General features: G+C 56.6%; 2 protein-coding genes across 4 annotated transcripts; both read left to right on the forward strand.

Annotated features, from left to right (window-relative positions):
• MRPL10 (mitochondrial ribosomal protein L10) lies at positions 12-6057 on the forward strand. The gene is made up of 5 exons (XM_005693717.3): positions 12-124; positions 2284-2453; positions 3632-3796; positions 4050-4194; positions 5085-6057. Exons 1-5 carry the CDS (start codon positions 73-75, stop codon positions 5339-5341), a joined length of 789 nt encoding a protein of 262 aa, XP_005693774.2. The 5' UTR covers positions 12-72; the 3' UTR covers positions 5342-6057.
• Positions 7666-19471, forward strand: OSBPL7 (oxysterol binding protein like 7). 3 transcript variants are annotated; one of them, XR_001919739.1, is made up of 23 exons: positions 7666-7811; positions 9188-9286; positions 9402-9527; positions 9704-9757; positions 10357-10470; positions 10782-10892; positions 10973-11090; positions 11732-11835; positions 12154-12246; positions 12324-12456; positions 12546-12640; positions 12835-12930; positions 13550-13687; positions 14259-14352; positions 15017-15249; positions 15387-15524; positions 16273-16336; positions 16437-16515; positions 17376-17520; positions 17617-17761; positions 17892-17974; positions 18191-18313; positions 18462-18581. XR_001919739.1 is itself a non-coding variant. In XM_018064956.1 (23 exons), the coding sequence occupies exons 1-23, from the start codon at positions 7800-7802 to the stop codon at positions 18568-18570; spliced, it is 2550 nt and encodes an 849-aa protein (XP_017920445.1). In that variant the 5' UTR covers positions 7670-7799; the 3' UTR covers positions 18571-19471. The 3 variants fall into 3 exon arrangements, 2 of the variants coding, with proteins under 2 accessions (XP_017920445.1, XP_017920446.1); XM_018064956.1 differs by having other exon boundaries at positions 7670-7811; positions 17848-17974; positions 18462-19471; XM_018064957.1 differs by having other exon boundaries at positions 7671-7811; positions 9137-9286; positions 17848-17974; positions 18462-19471.

Consider the following 20073-nt stretch of genomic DNA (forward strand, 5'->3'; position numbering starts at 1 on the left):
CCGGTCCTGGTACTACCCACAATACTTAGCTATTTCCGTCGCGCTCGTCTCCCGGTCCTTCTTCCGGTGGTGATGGCTGCGGCCGTGGCTGGGATGTTGCGAGGGGGTCTCCTACCCCAGGCGGGTAAGGAGCGGCCCGCGTCTTCGTGGCGCGTTCTGGCCGATGCTCTCGACTCGTCTTCCTCCTCTGCTGCTGGTCCTCTCCCCAAAGTTCTGATCCCAGACAGCTCCCGCTGACTGTAGATTTAATGAGTGATTTTTGAGTACCTTATATAGACCAGGCACAGTGATAAGTACTTTACATATATTATTTCGCCTAAACCTTAAAGCATCCTATGAAGATCGCTGGCCTGATCTAATTTCCTGTGATTCCAGATTCTAGTAGTAACAGCAACACAGCAGAAGCGTCGGGGACAACCACAGTACTTATTCTCTATCCCCTAGTCCCCCTGCCTTGTTTAGGGTTTTAACCCATTACCTAGTTTTTTCTGCCTCCAGAAGTGAAGATCTCAGGCCTCCCGTAGCCACCCTCTGCAAAGAAGGTCTCCCCTGTTAAGTCTGTATCTGTCACCCTGTTTATTGACCCCTTCGCCTCATCACAAACTGTAATTTTGCATTAGTTTGTTCTCTCTGCTGCTGCTAAGTCGCTTCAGTCATGTCCGACTCTGTGCGACCCCATAGACCGCAGCCCACGAGGCTCCCCCATTCCTGGGATTCTCCAGGCAAGAACACTGGAGTGGGTTGCCATTTCCTTCTCCAATGCATGAAAGTGAAAAGTGAAAGTGAAGTTGCTCAGTCGTGTCTGACCCTCAGTGACCCCATGGACTGCAGCCTTCCAGGCTCCTCCATCCATGGGATTTTCCAGGCAATTAGACTTTTAACTCCATCAAGGCAGAACCCTATTCGTTCAGCATAGCCAGCAGGTGGCATGGTGCTTGATATTAGTAGGCATGCTATAGATATTTGTTTAATGAATGATTTTGAGTACCTTATATAGACCAGGCACAGTGATAAGTACATGTATTTCATTTAAATCGTAAAGCATCCTATGAAGAAGACATTCTCTTCCCCTCTTTACAGGTGAAGAAACTCGTTGAATGGTCAAGGTCACAGCCAGTAAGTGGCAGAAGAAAGATTGAAAATTGGCTCCATGTGTGTCAATTCTATCTCAATAAAACTGAAAAAATTTGGTTCCATCTGATAGAGAGCTTGTGCTCTCAACCATTAGGATTTGTGGCCACTAGCAAGAAAACCTCTTACTTCAGCAAAATCTCCATGCTCTCTGATTATTAGAGCCACCTTCTGACTGAAACTTTCCCTGACATCCCATCCTAGGCTTGGGGAGGGCTGAAAATGGGAAGCTGTAACCTGAGTCCTTTTATTGAGAATGAAGGGGTTTCTTTGGCCTTGGTATCTCGAATGTCTCCCTTGTCTTCTGAGGGGTGCTCCGCAGCAATGCCTGTAAAAAAGAAAAGTAGAGAGGAGAAAAGCTTGTTTGGGGGGAGATGTGAGAACAGTGTAACTTTTCCCTCCTGCTTCAAATCCTGGGGGAAGGAGTAGTGCTTAGGGCAGTGATCCTCAAACTTCACCATCATCAGTATCACTTGGGGGGCTTGTTAACACACTGTTCGCTGGGCTCCTCTTCAGAGCTACTGACTCAGGAGATCGAGGACAGGCCCTGAGAAGTTATATTTCTAACAAGTTCCTGGGTGATGCTGTTGGGTTGGGAGTTGGTGGTAGCGCATACTTTGAGAACCACTGGCTTAAAGTTGGCAGATTATGGCAGGGCAGGTCACTGTCTTTTCTCCATAGTTGTATTAGAAACAAGCTACATCTGTTTGTTTACATAGTGACTATGGCTACTTCCACGATACAGTGGCAGAATTTAGTAGTAGCAACAAACCATATGGCTCTCAAACATAAAATCTGTGTTTAGTCACTTAAGAAAAAGTTCGTTCAACTCTTTCCTTTTAAAAATGTGTTTGAAATCTTTCTCCTTTGTTCCTGTTTTTCCTCATCTCTGTGCACAAAGAAGAGCTGGAGGAGTGGGCTCCTCCAGGATGAAACACCTGAGCTACGGTCACCCATTAAAGAGAAGAAAAGGTCTGGGGATTCAGGCTTTCCAGCAGACAGTTCTTGTTCCATTCAATGCCAAGCTTTGTGAGCTCCGTTCATAGAGGGTAGATTCTTTGTCTCTGGAGCAGACTAAGGCTCTTTGTCTCTGGGGCAGACTAAGCCTTCCAGGATGCTACATCTCACCACATGGCCCTTGTCTCCTTCCAGGCCGGCTGCCCACCCACCAGATTATCCGCTATGGCTCCAAGGCTGTTACTCGTCACCGTCGTGTGATGCACTTTGAGCGGCAGAAGCTGATGGCTGTGACTGAGTATATTGCCCCCAAACCTGTTGTCAACCCAAGATGCCTGCCGCCCCCTCCCAGCCCCCCGAAGGAGGTAAGGAGGATGCTGGGCATGTCCCCCGTGGTGGGATGGTGGATTAAAGTGATCTTGTCTCTGTGGCCATAATGAAGTAGCACTCCAGGACATGGTCATCCACATTGTTACTTCCCCACTTTGATCCCAGAGTTCAGATCCTTTAAAATGAAATCTACCCTTGATTCTTGGTTGGCCTCTTGGACTCAGTGGATTAGACAGGTGTGGGTTTCCTTCACTCTTGTCTCCAAAAATGTGTGCTTGAAACTCTCCACATAGGAGAGAACATCCCACTGATCTTGAAGCTTCCAGGTTTTCTTAGAGGAACAATACAAAGTATTTGGTCCTTGAAAAAGGGCAGAAAGATCAGTAGAATATTAACTTGATGGTGGTTCTCAGTTCCCCAAGTTCTCAACTTTGAGAAACACTGTCTTGAGAAAATGAAGTCTTGTTCTGTGAAAATACCTCAATTTTGAATCAACACTGCAAAAGAGTAGTCTAGTATTTAAATTGGTAAAAGAATTCAACATGAATACAGTGTCAGAGGGCTAATTAAGTAATTTTGACAATATTATTATCAAAATAACATTAGCTGGGTCAGACTGTTGTCCATTTCAAAAGGACTGAGTGTTCTCAGGTTTTAAAAACACTGCTCTAGGCTCATGGAACTCTGTTCAATGTTATGTGCCAGCCTGGATGGAAGAGGGGTTTGGGGAAGAGTGGCTACATATATATGTATGGGTGAGTCTATTCGCTTTTCATCTGAAACTACCACAACAGTGTTAATCAGCTGCACTCCAATACAAAATAAAAAGTTTAACGTTTGAGGGGGAAAAAATGCTGTTCCAGGGGATTTCCTGGCAGTCCAGTGGTTAGAACTCTGCGCTTTAACTGCCAAAGGCTTGCATTCAGTCCTTGGTCGGGGCACTAAGATCCCACAAGCTGCATGGCGCCATAAAAAGATGATAGTATAAAATTTTAAAATAATAAAAATACTGCTCTGAAGCCTGTAGTTACCAAATGGAAATGAAAGGGTGGAGTGAGAGAACATGTTTCTGAGAGTCGGGGGCCTGGTTCTCCTTCCTGTGCCCTAATCTTCACTTGGGCATCACTGGGAGCTCTGGCACCCATCCCTGAGGGAGTAAGGAGTACTAGAAGGGGCAGCTTATGGCCCCTTGGTCCTCCCTTCTTGACCTCAGGAGACAGGCCTCATCCGGCTCCTCCGTCGGGAGATAGCCGCAGTTTTCCGAGACAACCGAATGATAGCTGTCTGCCAGAACGTGGCTATGAGCGCAGAGGACAAGCTTCTCATGCGGCACCAGCTGCGGAAGCACAAGATCCTGACGAAGGTCTTCCCCAACCAGGTAGCGAGCGGACCTTCATTCCTCACCTTGTTCCCCACCCACTCCACCCCCGTGTCAGACCGCAGCATCTCTCCCAAGAAGTGGCATTCCCAGCTCCCTTCCATGGCAGCTCTCTAGTCCGGGGCCTGAATTGTGTTAGGGGTTGAGGAGGCCTTCATTAGCTTGAGCCCACAGCCTGGTATGGCCTGTGACCAAGGTGGGTGACTCTTCCTCCTATTCAACCTCAGTAAGCCCTTCTCTCCTGCCGGTCCAGATCCTAAAGCCCTTCCTGGAGGATTCCAAATACCAAAACTTGCTGCCCCTTTTCGTGGGGCACAACTTGCTGCTGGTCAGTGAAGAACCCAAGGTCAAGGAGATGGTGCGAATCTTGAAGAGTGTGCCTTTCCTGCCGCTGCTGGGTGAGCAGCCAGTTGGGGGTGGGGCTGAAGTGGAGGGGGTACTCCAGCAGCCTGGTGTCACCTTCAAGGCTCATGTGGGTAAAACTGTGGCCATGCTTGGAGGGTACCCCTTCCTCACAATGGGGCCTGCCTGTGTCACTCTGGGGAGGGGCAGTTCAGACACCTTGAGTCTGGTCAGGGGATGTTTTGTTGTTGGTTTAGTCACTAAGTTGTGTCTGACTATTTCGTGACCTTACAGAGTATAGCCCACCTGGCTCCCCTGTCTATGGGAATTCCCAGGCAAGAATACTGCAGTGGGTTGCCATTTCCGCCTCCAGGGGATCTTCCAGACCCAGGGGTTGAACCCGGGTCTCCTGCATTAGCAGGTGGATTCTTTACCACTGAGCCACCAGGGAAGTCCAGTAAGGGGGTAGTGGGTGTTGAAACCTACACAGATGAAGATTCTTAAACAAGCCAAGGGAAGGGTGCTGAGGGACAGGATTCCTCTGATGCTGAGAAACCCTGGAGGCGCTTCTTTTAGAGAATGCTGATTTCACAGTTATCTGTTGGTGGGGCAGGAATCTGTGTATATAATACAGATAATACAAATTCCACCCCTGCCCCCACCTCCATCAGTACACACACCATGGTTCTTCAAGGAAATTTAGGAGGAAACACTGATGTGGTGGAGGTTACATAATACATGGAAGGGTTTTCCATGGAAGAGTTAGGAAGGAGAGGAGGGGACTGATCTGAAACATTGGGAGTGGGGTGGGACACAGGTGGGGACTGGACCTGGGGGAAGACTGGGAGGTAGAAAAGGGCGGTGGAGAGCAAATTCCTAGGGTGGAACCATTGTCTTTGAAGAGGAAAATCATGTGTGGGAGCCTCTCTGATCTGTGTTCTTCTAGGTGGCTGCATTGACGACACCATCCTCAGCAGGCAGGGCTTCATCAACTACTCCAAGCTCCCTAGCCTGGCCCTGGCACAGGGGGAGCTGGTAGGAGGGCTCACCCTCCTCACAGCCCGGACCCACTCCCTGCTTCAGCACCACCCCCTGCAGCTAACTGCCCTGCTGGATCAGTACGCCAGACAGCAGCATGAGGGGGACCCCGTCGTGCCAGTCAGCGCGCAGCCGGATCTTCCCAACTCTGTTCAGGACTCATAGCCAGCCTCCTGTACCCAGCCTGCCCATAAATGCATTCTGCCCTGTTGGCTGTCGGAGACATGGGGAACTTAGGGTAGGGAGTGGTGGTGTTACCTGGCTTTTACTGACAATGATCTCTCCCAGTACATGGCCACCCAGAGATGTAGGGGAATTTCATTTCAGAACAGAGGCTTGTAATCACTGTCTTTGTTCCTAGTTTTCCTGACTTGGGACCTGATAGGAGCCATCTCTCTCCGTTTTCCAGGTCCGAGGTGGAGAAGCCCTGTCTTCTGCTTTCACTGTGCCTTGCTGCACACGCCTCCCAGCCTAGCCCCTTGTGGCTCCTACGTGCCAGAATAGCTCAGCTGAGTAGTTAATTGTGCTGAGAATGGCATCTGTTGAGAGCCTGCTGTGCCAGGCTCACTGCTAACCACTTTACATGTGCTAGTTCCTTGATTTCTCACATAATTATCCCCATTTCACAGACAGGAAGACTGTGGGGAAAAGAAGTTAAATGGCCTGTGAAAGGTCATGCTGTTAGTAAGAGGCAGCACAGGGACTGAAGCAGGCTCTTTTCAGCTGTGAAGATGCTCCCCTGGTTTTCTACACTAGAGCTTTCTCATTGGGGTCCCAAGAGTGCTTTGAGAGTTAATGCTGTACCCTTGGGGTGTGTCATGTCATGGGAAAGTTCGGAGTACTGCTTTATGATAAAGTGAAATACATATTTCTTAACTGTGTTTTGCTGTTTATAAGCTTATCCTCCCTGTAGACATATTCCCAGGGTCATCTCTGACTCACTTCCCTTCCTCTTCCCGTGTCCAAGCCTGCCACTTCCCTGTACCTGCTCTCACAAATGACACTGCTTACATGCATGTCCTTTTGAAGGCAGCCGCCCGCTTTACCAAGTAGCTGACATGTCTCAGGTGGTTCAAAAAAAGAGCTGAGCCGGGGGGAAACCAGGATTCTGTTTTAATGACAGGGTCTGAAGGCTCTTAGTAGAGGCCTCATCCAGGTCTCAGGGAACTGAAAGTTTCTCATGGAGGATGTTTAACTTGGAGCCCGCCCTTGTCCTTGATGGGAGCACGTTCCATGTGGACACGGGCGATGCACGGAGTTGGCCATGGACCGTTTCTGGGACTTGGAGCAGTGCCGCAGCTTCCTCAGTCCTGGGCAGACGCTGCTCTGGCAGTGGCTATCTGCGGCAGCTTTTCCTTCCCTGGTCCGGGATCAGCTTCCCACGGTGCCCAGCTCTGCCCTTCGCCCAGGGATGCTCAGTCAACATAAGGTGAAGTAAAAGGCCCTTGAGGTGCCTGGGTGCCAGAGCTAGTCTGGCCAGCGCTGCCCAGTGCTCTCCCTGGCTCCAGAGCCCTGCCAGGTGCCAACAGCGCCCTCCTGGGGTGGCAGGAACTGTGCTGAGGTTCTGAATGGAACACAGAGCACGCATCTTCTGAGCAATGTAAGACCCTGAAGGGTAAGCCGAGACCCAGGCGGCAACAGCTGGATGGGAAAGTGGCCCACATCATACTGGGAATCAAAGAACCTCAGACTGCACCCTTCACCCACTGGCGGTGCCTGAGGCCACACCATTCAAAACCTACTTTCTAGAAAGGGGCTGTACTGCACTTAAAGCTGTCAGTCCAGTTCACATCCATTTGAATAAATTCCAGACTTCAGCAAGAGCAAGTTTTTAATTAGAATTGAGCAGCTGGACACTATTCTAGCAGAAGGGTAAAGGCGCTCAGAGAGGGAGGCTGGGCTAGCCCTTTACCAGCCAGCTGGTTACTGCCCTGGACCTGCTCCTGATCCAGACTTGGTAGGCCGGGAGTGGGTGGGGGTGTCCTACCACCTAGGTGCTTCCGGCCCCCTTGAGTCCTGACCTGGCGGCGCATCACCCCAGTGACAGCCTCACTGTGGCCCTCTTAACCTTGACTGCCCTGCTGACTGTGCCCTTGGCACCATCGACTGTGTCCCCTAGGGCCATCCCTCCCCTCCTGTCAACCTGATAGCTCTGCTGGCTCCAAATCTAGCCACCTATTTTCAGTTGTAAAACGAGAAGCGGGGGTTAACAAGGAAACGGCCTTGGGTACTAACGGGTCAAGGCCATGCTGGTATGAGTAAATTCTTTACCACCGTTGGCTTGAGGCCAGCAACTCCTCAGTACTCTGTGATCTATCTGGAACTGTGCCCAAAGGGGACTCTGTCCTCACTCCCAAGCCTGGACACTGGGGAGTCAGCTCAGCCCTGAGTCCTCCGGGGAGCAGGGGGGCAGAGCTGAGCGGCCGCCTGGAGCTCGGCAGGAGGAGGGGCCGAGGAGGGGGAGGTGAGGAGATCCGGCTAGAGGGGAGGCTCCGACGTCTCCTTCCTTCCTGGTTCCTGCTGCAGCTGCCGCCACTGCTCAGCTCTGAGAGCAGGGAGCCGGTGGCTTGGAGACGGTGACTCAGAGGCGGAGCGGTGCTCGGGCCAAGAAGCACTGGCGTCCATGGACCCTGGGGTAAGGGGGCTGCTCTGGCATCAGCTGACATTCCCTGAGAGGGCTTCCTTCCACCTGAAGCTGGTGGATCACTGCTCCGGAGATGAGGGCGGGAATGGAGCTGGAAAGAGGGCACCCACCTGGCTCACCTCGACCTGCGCCCTCCGTAACAGAGTCTGGTTCTCCACACACAAGCAGTGAGGGGCCAGTGAGGGTACAGGGATGTCCCAATACTGGAAGAGTTTGGGAACTTCCAATGGCTAAATGCAGGAGTTTCCCCCAGATCAGCCTCTCATAGTGTAGCATGGACCCCTCTGCCCTGACCTTCCCGCCACCCGCACCCCGCATATCCCTGTCCCTCCTGACCTCAGCTCCTCAGGTGCTTGCTAGCTCCATCGGAAGATGTGAGCTGTTTCCCCGGCCTCAGGCCAACCTTGCCCCCTCCAGTCCCCTCCCCCATCTCTCACACACAGAGTCTCATGCATTATTGATCTCCTCGTGAAGTCAGGATGGCCAGGACTGGTGCCCAGGGCGCCTGTGGGCACGGCTGAGGGACCAGTGTGGACCTCAGCATGTGTCTCCATCAGCCTGTCCCCAGCACTCTCCATGTGGATGGTGTATCTCAGGAGCCCCAAGGACTGGGATGGAAAAAAGGAGGTTGGGTGGGGGTGGGGGGAGGGGGTGGTGGTGGGCCGAGGGTCCGAAGTGGGCATCCTAAGAGGATGATTGATGGGGGGCCCAGGGGAAAATGGAGGCTGTATCAGGGGTCTCTCCAGGCAGGACAATGGGAGCCCGTGAACTAGAAGATACGGAGGCCCGTTGGTCAGGCAGCTGGGGGCCTCTATGGAGCTGGGGTCAAGGGTTGGGGGGGTGCTCTGTAAAAGGTTGATGGCAGGGGCGTCTGCACTTCTGTGGTGGTGGTAGTGGGGTCGGGATCCCGAGGAAGAGGAGCTGGGGTGAGATCTCGCCTGCCCAGTCCCTGAATCCCTCTGCCCTATTTTGGAGCCTCTTCCTTCACTGCCCGGCTCACCTCTGATTACCCCCAGGGAATCCTCCAGAGAAAGCACCCAGTGTGTCCTAGAGCCAGAGAATGTGTGTGCCTAAGGTGGGGCGGAGCGGACTTTTCGAGGTTTTCTCTTGGCACCGGCCTGCCTGCTGCGCTTTCTGCCTCTCTGGGCAGTGGCCGCAGCCGGAGGGTGTGGGCAGGGAGACCTGCCCTGGGTGGGGATGGGCTCGGGATGGGCTTGGCAGGTGAGCAGAACATGTGCTGGGGCTCTCAAGACTCAGAGGGAGCAGGAGGGGGTGGAGGTGGGGTCTGTGCTAACAGGTTCTCTCTCTGCTTGAAGGGCCCCCTCAGGACAAGGTGACGTCCCTCCCCTTGTGCTCTCCGTCCACAGCAGGGAGTGGTCACTCCCTTCCCCATGGACTTCCAAGAGTGGGACCCTCCCTCCCTGGCCGAGAGCACTCAGTCTGCAAAGCCCAGCAGTGCCCAGCAGGTCTGAGGGTGGGAAGCGGGCGGGAGCGGAGGGCAGGGGGGCTGGCCCTCAGGGGACAGACAGATGTGGTGGCCTCACCGCTCCCCACCCCCTCGCCCTTTGTCCTGGACTGCAGGCCACCGAGCTGTGGGAGGTGGTGGAGGAGCCTCGGGACCGGCTGGGGGCAGAGGGTATCATGCCCGAGAGGCAGGAAGGCCACCTGCTCAAGAAGAGGAAGTGGCCTCTGAAGGGCTGGCACAAGGTAGGGTGGCAGGGCAGAGGGAGGGGCCAGATGCCGGGGCCGGAAGGGATGTGGGGCTCCTGGGCAGCACAGGCTATCTGTGTGTGAGGAGAGACTTCCGCGTGGTTGCTCTGCTCCACACCCTTTCCTCTCCGCACCCCACACCCTGGTCCTGTTCCCTCTGGGCACCCTCACAGAGATACTTCGTGCTTGAGGATGGGATTCTTCACTACGCGACAACTCGGCAAGATGTGAGTTGGGGCCTCAGCTGTGGGTGTGAGAGAAGGGGGCCCTGGGCAGGCAGGGGGCTTCTGGAATCCCCCAGAGCAAGGTCCAAATCCCAGGTATGCCATTTTCTGGATGTGGGGTTTTGGGCAGGTTACTTCCCTGGGTCTCAACTCCTCACCCCTAAGGTGGAGAGAGAGTGATCACCCACTTGTAGAGTCTTTGTTTGGTGAGGCCTCTCGGGACAGTGCCAGGCTCAGATTAGTGCCCAAGACCGAGGGGCTTTATCATCCTTATCCTCGTACCATGCTCAGGCAAGTACAAGAAACTAAAGGCCTAGACACCCAGGCTGTCTGCAGGAGGTTCATCGTCCTCAGCCCTGCCTGCAGACTCCCGAGGGTGGGAAGTGTTCCTCGCTCTGTGACTCCCTGGAGCTCTGGTTGTGACGTGACATAGCAGGCTGTCCAGTGCATGGGAGGATGACTGACATGTCCTGCTGACACTGTCACTTGAGCCTGAGGGTGAACCTGCTGCCTGACCTTTGAACCTAGCATGACCTCAAGGGGGTGGTGGCCCCGGTGGCCTCAACTCATGTCCCTTTCCCTCTTTGGTCTCTCCATCCCAGATCACAAAGGGGAAGCTCCATGGCTCCATTGATGTCCGACTGTCGGTCATGTCCATCAACAAAAAGGCCCAGCGCATTGACCTTGACACTGAAGACAACATCTACCACCTCAAGGTGACATCCGTGGGAGGCGGGGGGGGCTTGTCCCCCCAGCCTGGCAGAGGCACTGGGTCACGCAGGAGAGAGGGGCAGAGGCTGAAGGGCCATCTGAGTTTGACCAGAGGGGAGTTCCCACCATGTACAAGAGCCAATGGCAAACTGGCCATGCTGGTTCTTATGTGAACAGGCACAGAGAGGGGCCTTTGCACCATCTGTGTACTGTAGGGAGAGATCCTGCCTGCCTGGGGTCCAGAGCCCCAACTTCTTGCCCCTAGAAAGCAATCCTTCCCTTCACGCGTCCCTTTCGTTCTCCATCACCTCTGCAGATCAAGTCCCAGGACCTGTTCCAGAGCTGGGTGGCCCAGCTGCGTGCCCACCGCTCAGCCCAGCACCTGGATGTGCCCCGAAGCCTGCTGCCCAGCACCACCCACCGGAAGGTAAGATGGGCCCCAGGGCAGGACCCAGTCACGTGAGGATTCAGAGGAGGCGCCTTCCTGACCTTTGACTCGTCCCACAGGTTGCTGGTGCCCAGCCTCCCGCAGTGGGTAGTGCCTCGGCTCTGCCAGGGGTTGGACCTCGGGAGAAGGTGTCTTCCTGGCTGAGGGACAGTGATGGGCTGGACCGCTGCTCTCACGGTGAGGGATCCCTGGCCCTGAGCCTCCATGGGGAGGGCCCATGCTCTTGTGTCTCGGTGGCATCAGCAGTCACAGGGAGGAGAAAATGCGGCCTCTTTTCCTGCTCTGGGAGCCCCTGTCTAGTGGGGGTGACAGCCTCTACCTCTAGCTGATCAGGTCTCCTCAGGCCCCACCCCCAGAGCCTCAGGCTCACAGAGAAGGCAGGGCCTGTGCTCTAAGCCATAAAGCTGGGCACAGGGCTGGGACTCCTGACAAAGGTCCTGGGCGCCACCACAGGGAGGGGTCTGGGGAGGAGTGCCAGGGAAGGGGTGTGTTTTGGCATCAGGTTCCTAGAGCTGGGTGCTGTGATGCTGGCCCGGGAGAGGGAAATGCAGACCAAGGCGGGAGAGCAAGGGTGAGGGCCGCCTGGCCTGTGTGGAGGCAGCGGAGGTGAAGTGTGGTCTGGGGACAGAGTGCAGACTGGGGTGCACATGCTCCCTGGAGGCCAAACCAAAGGGTGGGAGCCGGGAGCGGCTGTGGGCTCGTGAGCGGGAGAGGGAGGCAGTGTCGGGATTCCCCAGGCTGCTGGTGAAGTCTTTGGAGGAGGGAGGGGAGCCCGGCCAGTGATGGGAGAGGGCCTTCCTCATCCATCCTTCCCGCAGAGCTCTCGGAGTGTCAGGGCAAGCTCCAGGAACTGCACAGACTCCTCCAGAGCCTGGAGTCTCTGCACCGGATTCCCTCGGCCCCTGTCATCCCCACGCACCAGGTGAGGTCCAGACGGAGACAGGGGCCCGCCCGGGCTTCTCCCCTCTTGCCATATTAATCTCCATCGCCTCCCCAGACAGGTCCCCTGCCCCCTTACACGCTGCCACTTGCTGGAGAGCCACCGTCTCCCAGTTGCCCCTCCCACCGTGTCCAGACCACCTCCGGGCTGTCTCTCTGCCCCTTTGGAGCGACCCCTTCCCCCTGTGCCCAGGCAGCTGCCAGGCTGTCGGTCTTCCTCCTCCACGGCTGTCCGCCTCTCTCTTGGCTTTGGCGGTCTTCTCCACCCTGAGACCGAAACTCACCCACCTCGACTTGCCAGGCCTCGGTGACAACGGAGAGACCCAAGAAGGGGAAGCGGACCAGCCGCATGTGGTGCACGCAGAGCTTTGCCAAGGACGACACCATCGGGCGGGTGAGGTGGTCCCTGAGACACTGGGTGGGAGGCGCTGAAGGAGGCTGGGCCCTTCCACCCTTCCCCTTCACCCACAGGTGGGTCGTCTCCATGGCTCAGTTCCCAACCTGTCTCGCTACCTGGAGTCCCGAGACCCCTCGGGCCCCCGAGGACTGCCGCCCCCAGACTATGCCCACCTGCAGCGCAGCTTCTGGGCCCTGGCCCAGAAGGGTAAGTGTGAGCTGGAGGGGTGGCTGGGAGTAGGTTGCGGGAGGGCGAGAGAGAGGAAGGGAGTCTGATGGCCGGCCCTGCCCCCACAGTGCACAGCTCGCTCAGCAGCGTCCTGGCTGCCCTCACTGCTGAACGGGACCGACTGAGGGACCTGCACTCGGGTTCGGAGCCATCCAGGCTGGGGGTGAGCCTGGGGACGGGGCGGTTAGTGGGAGGAGCGGCCTGAAGATGGCAGGCTCCGGGCAGGCGTGGGGGTGGTCGCAGGGCTGGACCGGGAAGGGGGTTGGTTGAGGCAGGCCCTGCCTGACAGGCCTTCAATGTGTTGGGGGGGCTCCCCCATCCCCACCCCGTACCTGCTCCCTCACTCTCTCCCCGCAGGTCTCTGAGACCTCAGCCGGCCCGAGGCGCCTCCACTCATTGTCCGTCTCCTCCGACACCACTGCAGACTCCTTCAGCTCCCTCAACCCCGAGGAGGTGGGAGCTGGGTGGGCAGTGGGGCCCTCCTTTCTCAGCAGGAGCGAAGGCAGGGTTCGCTTTCAGACCTGAAACTCCAGCCCCGAAACTCCAGCCCCTGTCACAGAATACAGGCAGCAGCCATATCCGGATCATTTCTTAATAGTGTGTAGAGCGCTTTTAAGTCAGGACCTCGTGTGGAAGCCGATTCTTGCCCTCAAGCTCACAGATAAGGAGACTGAGCCTTAATGGATCTAATGATGGGCCCAGGCTCCTGCACTATATGTTTGCATTTGGCTGCACTGCATGCCGGCCTCGTGACCCAGAGGCTCCTAAGCCACCGAGGGCGGGTGATAATGGCACCTACACATGCCAAGGGCGTGGAGCTGGGCTCAGAGCCAGTGCGGGAAGCGCAGGCAGTTACTGTGGAGCCTGTGTCTCCTCACTCCCAGGCCAGGATCTTTCCCCAGGCCTCGCACCGCACGATGCTCACTCCCCTCCACATCTCCTCCTGCTCTGCACAGCTCAGACAGTAAAAGTCCCCAGTCACACTTCCTCTCAAGGGAACTGTCAGGCCAGGGGAGCCTGGCCCGACTCTCCTGGCTGGGCCTCAGGCCGACACCAGTCTTGCTCCCAACAGCAAGAAGCTCTGTACATGAAGGGGCGAGAGCTGACCCCCCAGCTGTCCCAGAGCAGCGTCCTATCCCTTGCTGACTCCCACACAGAGTTCTTTGATGCCTGTGAGGTTCTCCTCTCTGCCAGCTCTTCTGAGAATGAGGTGAGGGAGGGGGGACGTTGCCCATGAGAGGGGAGGGACCCTGGGAATAGAGGGCTGGGATTCCGGGAGGCTAGAATCAGTACATCCCCAAGTCCTTTCTAATCAGCTCGGCCGCTCTCTCTGGGAACATGGCCAGACCTGCTGGGTTTGTGTGGCTCTGCTTAGAAATCTCTGCTGAGGACCCTTCTTCCAGTTTGACGTGCTCTATCTTCACGGGTTCTCCTGAAAATGCTGCCTCAGCTCCACCACCAGTCATCTTTCTGTGACCCCATTTCAGCCTCTGCACTCCCTTGACCCTTGCCTTCCCAACCCTGGATCCCAGGAATCCCTTTCTTCCCTCCCTTCATGACCAGCAGGTCCCTGAGCTGGGGGCCCTCTCCCTCCCAAGGTGACAGGGCACACCGTGACATCAGGCCTCCTGGGGCAGTGTCCTAGGGTTCAGACCCCCCAAATATGTTCTCTTCCCCTTCCCACCAAAGGGCTAGCTGGGCAGATTCTCGCCAGGCCCTGGGCACTGCCCAGCTGCCCAGGGAGGCCCAGTCTGCCCGGCCTGTCATCTGTCCCGGCCCAGGGCTCGGAGGAGGAGGAATCGTGCACCAGTGAAGTCACCACCAGCCTGTCCGAGGAGGTGCTGGATCTCCGGGGAGCCGAGCGCTGTCAGAAAGGTGCCCACCCGGCGAGCAGGAGGGAGGGCTAGAGGTGGGCCCAGAAACGGAGAATGTCTGGGCCCAGGCCCCTTGGGAAGTTGTCCCTTGTAGGTCTGGTGGGCTGATGGCTTTGGACGTTGACTCCGGGGTGACTGGAAGTGAAGAAGGCTCAGCTGTGAGCTGGGTTCCAGCGGTGGCTCTGGGGGGTGGGGCTGGCTCAGCTTGGGGCCGGCCTCCACGCTGGGCTTCTGAGGAGGCTCATGTGGGCCTCCGTGAGGCAGAAGAGCCCACTTTGCCACCTTTTATTATAGCAGCCTGGCTTTGTAGAGTCATTTTACTCCCAGGCGCCTGTTTCCTTGTCTATACAATGGGCTGGACAGTCTGCATCCTGACCTCGGTTTCTGTGTTTATGAAAGGGAGTAGAAGCCAAGGATGGGACTCAGGAAGAGGTTCTGGGCGCAGAGTTTCCGTTTCCAACAGTGGGAAGCGTCCTCTGATTCTTAGCCCTGTGCCCACCTAAATCCCCGGGAGCGCCTCAAGAGTTAGCCCCCACCCACCTGCCCCGGCTCCTTGTAGTGAGTCGAGCCTGGAGCCTGGGAGTGAACACACCTCCGGGCGCTGCAGGAGCTTAGGAGGGGCCTTGATGTGGTGTGCGGAGAGGGACAGGCGGGTTGTGTTCCAGGAGGAGCCGTGGGGCCGCCCCGCCGCCGATGCCTGCCGGCCGCCAGCGGGCCCGGCACTGACGTGAGCTTGTGGAACATCCTGCGGAACAACATCGGCAAGGACCTGTCCAAGGTGTCGATGCCAGTGCAGCTCAACGAGCCGCTCAACACCCTGCAGCGGCTCTGCGAGGAGCTGGAGTACAGCAGCCTCCTAGACCGGGCCAGCCGCACCGCCGACCCCTGCGAGCGCATGGTACGCCGGCCCCAGCCCCAGCCCCGCCCCGGCTGCTGCCACCTCCCACGACCCCGTCTCCCAGCCCCCATTCTCGCCCAGGTCAGTGGCCGTGGGGTAACATCTCCTTTGATCCCCTGGTGCTCCGCCCCCTTTAGGTGTACATTGCAGCCTTCGCAGTGTCTGCCTACTCCTCCACGTACCACCGGGCGGGCTGCAAGCCCTTCAACCCTGTCCTGGGGGAGACCTATGAGTGTGAGCGCCCTGACCGAGGCTTCCGCTTCATCAGTGAGCAGGTGCAGGCCAGGAAGAAGAGGGCTGGCGGGGGAGCCGTGTGGATGAGGCCAGGGAGGATCCAGGCTTCAAGGGGCCAGGGCAGGGGTGAGAACACCCCGCTGATGGGTAGTCAGGAAAGGAGGTCCTCACTCCTTGAAACACCTGCATCGTGTTCTGGGTCGAGGAACCTCATAGAAGGTTATTCTTGAGCTCAGTCTTGAAGAATGGATTGGAGTTGGCCAAGTGTGCAAGGAGGTGGGAGACCAGGCTGTTCCAGGCAGTGTAAAGGGATGGATGGAGCACATTTGGAAAGAGTTAGAGACAAGGCTGGAAGACAAGGCAGGACCAAACCTTGAGAAGCCCTGTGGGTGAAGATAAGGAACAGTTGATTGGTTGATTGGTTGGTTTTTGAATCCTGAAGGTCACAGGAAGTCATGGGAGGGTTTTAAGCAGTAGAGCGACATTCTTAGAATTGCACTCTGTAGAGAACACTCAGGCGGTGGTGGGCGCCAGGGGATGGGGAGAGGCAAGGAGAGCCCTGGAGGGGAGTGAATGAGAAGAGAGAAAGTTGGGGCTTGTGGGAAAGGAGAGGATGATGGAATTTGGGTGGTGGCCAAGTATGACAGGGACAAGAGACCTGGAACTAGCTGGTCTTCTGGTTCACAGGGGAACTGGGGGTGAGAGTGAGGGGTGTTGGGGGCCTGGGGTCAGGAGCAAGACCCCGCAGTCCTCAGGAGCAGCCTCCAGAGAACTTCTTTGCTCCTCAAGGTCTCCCATCACCCCCCCATCTCAGCGTGCCATGCAGAATCTGAGAACTTCATCTTCTGGCAAGGTGAAAGTTGGAGCTGGGAGTGAAGGGCAGATGGGGAGGGGCTGGAACACCCTCTGGTCTTACCTCTGCTGTCGCTCTCCCTCCCCCAACCCAACTCCAGACATGAAGTGGAAGAACAAGTTCTGGGGCAAATCCCTGGAGATTGTGCCTGTTGGGACAGTCAACGTGAGCCTGCCCAGGTGAGTGTTCCTAAGTGCTGGGCAGCCAGGCCCAGCCCACAGGCCATCCTCCGGGCTGGGATGGGGAGGTATCCTGAAGCTGCTCGGGGTGGGGCAGTGTCTGTACACTTTACACCCATGTTTACAGCAGTTGTTAGTAAAGAAAGGGGAAGTCTTAGAGCTGGAAGGGCTCGTCAAGGCCATCTGACCAAGAGCTTTCACAATTTTTGACTATGACTCACAGCAAGAAATGCATCTGAGACTTGAAGCTAGTGCACTGTAACAAACACACACACACACAGAAACCTAAAGTCGTTTTAGGACAAGTCACTAACTATATTTGAAGCATCCGCATCTAGCTCATGTTACAGGTGGGGAACTGCAACCAGAGGCCAGCACGAGGGGCGCAGGAGACCCTGGGCTTCAGGGTCAAGAGGCCTGGGTGGGAGTCTTAGTTCTGCCACTTAACAGTTAGGCAGCAGCAAAAATACTTGAGTCTGCTCATCTATAAAAGAAGAGTAATAAGTAATAACCAGCAGAAGTGGGTAGTAAACAGGTTGTTGTATATGATCAGCCCACCAAGGTCCCTGGCATCCAAGAGCAGGGACCCTGTCTATGTTTTCACTCCCATGAGTTAGGCGCTTAGGAGCTTTTTCAGCAAATGGAGATGTGTTACTTGAGTACTCTCTGGGAAGGCTGCTCTACTTAATAAATATGTCATCCTTCATGGAAGGGCCACAAGCTGGAACCAGGATGCCAGGGTTCCTTCCCCAGACCCACATGACCTGCTCCGATGAGAGAGACATTCCCCGGGTCAGGGTAGCACTTGTTCCCCAGGGCCAGCCAGCTGCCCCTCACCCGCCCTGCTCTCTCTCTCTCAGGTTTGGGGACCACTTTGAGTGGAATAAGGTGACGTCCTGCATTCACAACATCCTCAGTGGCCAGCGCTGGATCGAGCACTACGGGGAGGTGCTCATCCGAAACACGCAGGACAGCTCCTGCCACTGCAAGCTCACCTTCTGCAAGGTGGGTGACCGCCTGCCCCCACTCTCCGCCCCAGCAGCCCCTCCACTAGGAGGGGAGGGGACCTCTTTCTAAGCCCCCTGCCACACCCCACCCCAGGCCAAGTACTGGAGCTCCAATGTCCACGAGGTACAGGGGGCCGTGTTTAGCCGGAGTGGCCGTGTCCTCCACCGACTCTTCGGAAAGTGGCATGAGGGGCTGTACCGTGGACCCCAGCCGGGCGGTCAGTGCATCTGGAAGCCCAGTAAGTGAGGTGCTCGGGGCGGGCTGGGCAGGGGTGAGGGCAGCTGCGCACAGTCCACCTGCCCCAGCCCCCTGCCTTCCCCCTAGACTCAATGCCCCCAAACTATGAGCGAAACTTCGGCTTCACTCAGTTTGCCTTGGAGCTGAATGAGCTGACCGCAGAGCTGAAACGGTCCCTGCCTTCCACGGACACGCGGCTCCGGCCAGACCAGAGGTCAGTGCCAGGTGGGAGCCACTCTGGAAGCGCCAGGCTTCTCCCACCCCATGGGGGTTTGTGCACAGACCTGGGACTGTATCCTTCCTTCTTGGTGTTGCCTCAGGGAGATGGGACCTGTCTGAGGGCAGAACTGGGCAGGGACAGAAGCCTTGGATTGATCTGGGGGGCCCCTGAGGGTGGGGCGGTTCCACTGATGGCAGTCTGGGTGCCCAGATACCTGGAGGAGGGGAACATACAGGCGGCCGAGGCCCAGAAGAGAAGGATCGAGCAGCTTCAGCGAGACAGGCGCAAAGTGATGGAGGAGAACAACATTGTCCACCAGGCGCGCTTCTTCAGGTGCCTCCATGCCCCCTCGACCACCACCCCCTGCTTTCTCTCCCCCTCCCCACTAGTCCCTTGCTGCTTCGAGTGGGGCCTGTGGTGTGAGGCAGCGTCCTCAGTGCTGGACGCTCACCCCTCCCCTTTCCCGGCCCCTTTCCCCCAGGCGGCAGACGGACAGCAGCGGGAAGGAGTGGTGGGTGACTAACAACACGTACTGGCGGCTGCGGGCAGAGCCGGGCTACGGGAACCTGGATGGGGCCGTGCTCTGGTAGCCCCGGCCCCGGGGGCAGGAGGCCTCGGTCCCTCCCTCCTGCCCCCACGGACACATGGACGAGGCCAGGCTCTCCCACTCGCTGCCCTGGACCCCGAAGGGGCAGCCCTGGCTCTGGCCCTCTCCCCTCTGCCGGCCAGAGGGGCTTCCTCTCAGCCCACCACCCACCCCTTGCTTGGGGTGGGAAGCAGGATTCATGCTTCCCCAGTCTTGTTGCCCCCAGACAACCGGCATGTAAGACCCTCCTTGCTCTGCCATCCGCCTTCCTTCCCTCCTGGGGTTCCTGGGGGAGTCTCCAGGCCCTCAAGATCTTCCCCATTTCAGTGCCTTCCTAGGACACAGGGGGCCCCCTGATGCTCCCCAGGCTTCCTCGGCCCAGGACTCTGGCCCCCGCTGTGAGGCTGTGCGGTTGGAGTGAGTGAAGGAGAGGGGATGGCCTTTTCTCCCACCCCCGTCCCTCCCATGCCCCATCTCCAGCATCTTCTCTCCATGTCCTGGCCCAGGGGGACTCCCTTTGCTTGGCCCTGGCAGTCTCCCCCGTCCTCCCGGATCCCCTTCTCCCAAACCACAAACGCCTGCAGCCACCAGCTCCTTCGTCCCTGGTCCTCAAGTGGCTTCCTTCAGTCTCAGCTCAGCGGATCCCCCCAGAGCAGGCAGGGCAGGAAGGGTACCTGGCCTCTGACCCACCAGGAGTGAGCGAGCATGTGTGCGTGTCTGTGTAGATGTGTGTGTGTGTGTGTGTGTGTGCTGTGTGTGTGTCTGTGTCCTGCTTGCGGGCGAGCAGGATTCCTCATGTAGGCTGGACGTCCTGCTGCTGTTGCTGCTCATCTTACCAGTCTGCCTCTGTTAAAGGTGAATTGCTATGACATTCCAAGCTCCAATAAAGACTGTCTCAAACTTTGGCCTGTGACCATTCCTTTAAAAACATGTGTGCTCAAGCTCAGGCTTTCCTCGAGGCTCAGCTGGTAAAAAACCTGCCTGCTAATGCAGGAGGCACAGAGACTCGGGTTCAATCCCTTGGGTGGGAAGATCCCCTGGAGAAGGAAATGGCAACCCACTCCAGTATTCTTGCCTGGAGAATTTCATGGACGGAGGAGCCTGGAGCTATAGTCCATGGGGTCACAAAGAGTCAGACTCAACCAAGCAGGCAGTAGGCAGGCAGGCTCAAGCTCAGTGGAAGTCCATAGCTCCCCACTCACTGGGCTAAAGGCCCAGTGTCATCTCTCTCCCTAAGCCTCACCTCGATTGTGCCTCAGTGGCTCTCAGCTCTGGCCCCTTCCCCAGTGATACCCGGCTTAGACTGGGCCCTCATCAACTTTCACCTGGACTGTTGCAGTATCCTCCAAGTATTCTTGCCTGGAAAATCCCATGGACTGAGGAGCCTGGTAGGCTATAGCCCATGGGGTCACAAAGAGGGATGCGACTGAGTGACTTTACTTTCTTTCACTTTCAGAACCTCCAGTCACTTCCATTTTAATGCTGGCTTTTGGGCTGATATTTTAAA

Source organism: Capra hircus, chromosome 19, assembly GCF_001704415.2.
Source record: "Capra hircus breed San Clemente chromosome 19, ASM170441v1, whole genome shotgun sequence".
Lineage (NCBI taxonomy): Eukaryota > Metazoa > Chordata > Mammalia > Artiodactyla > Bovidae > Capra > Capra hircus.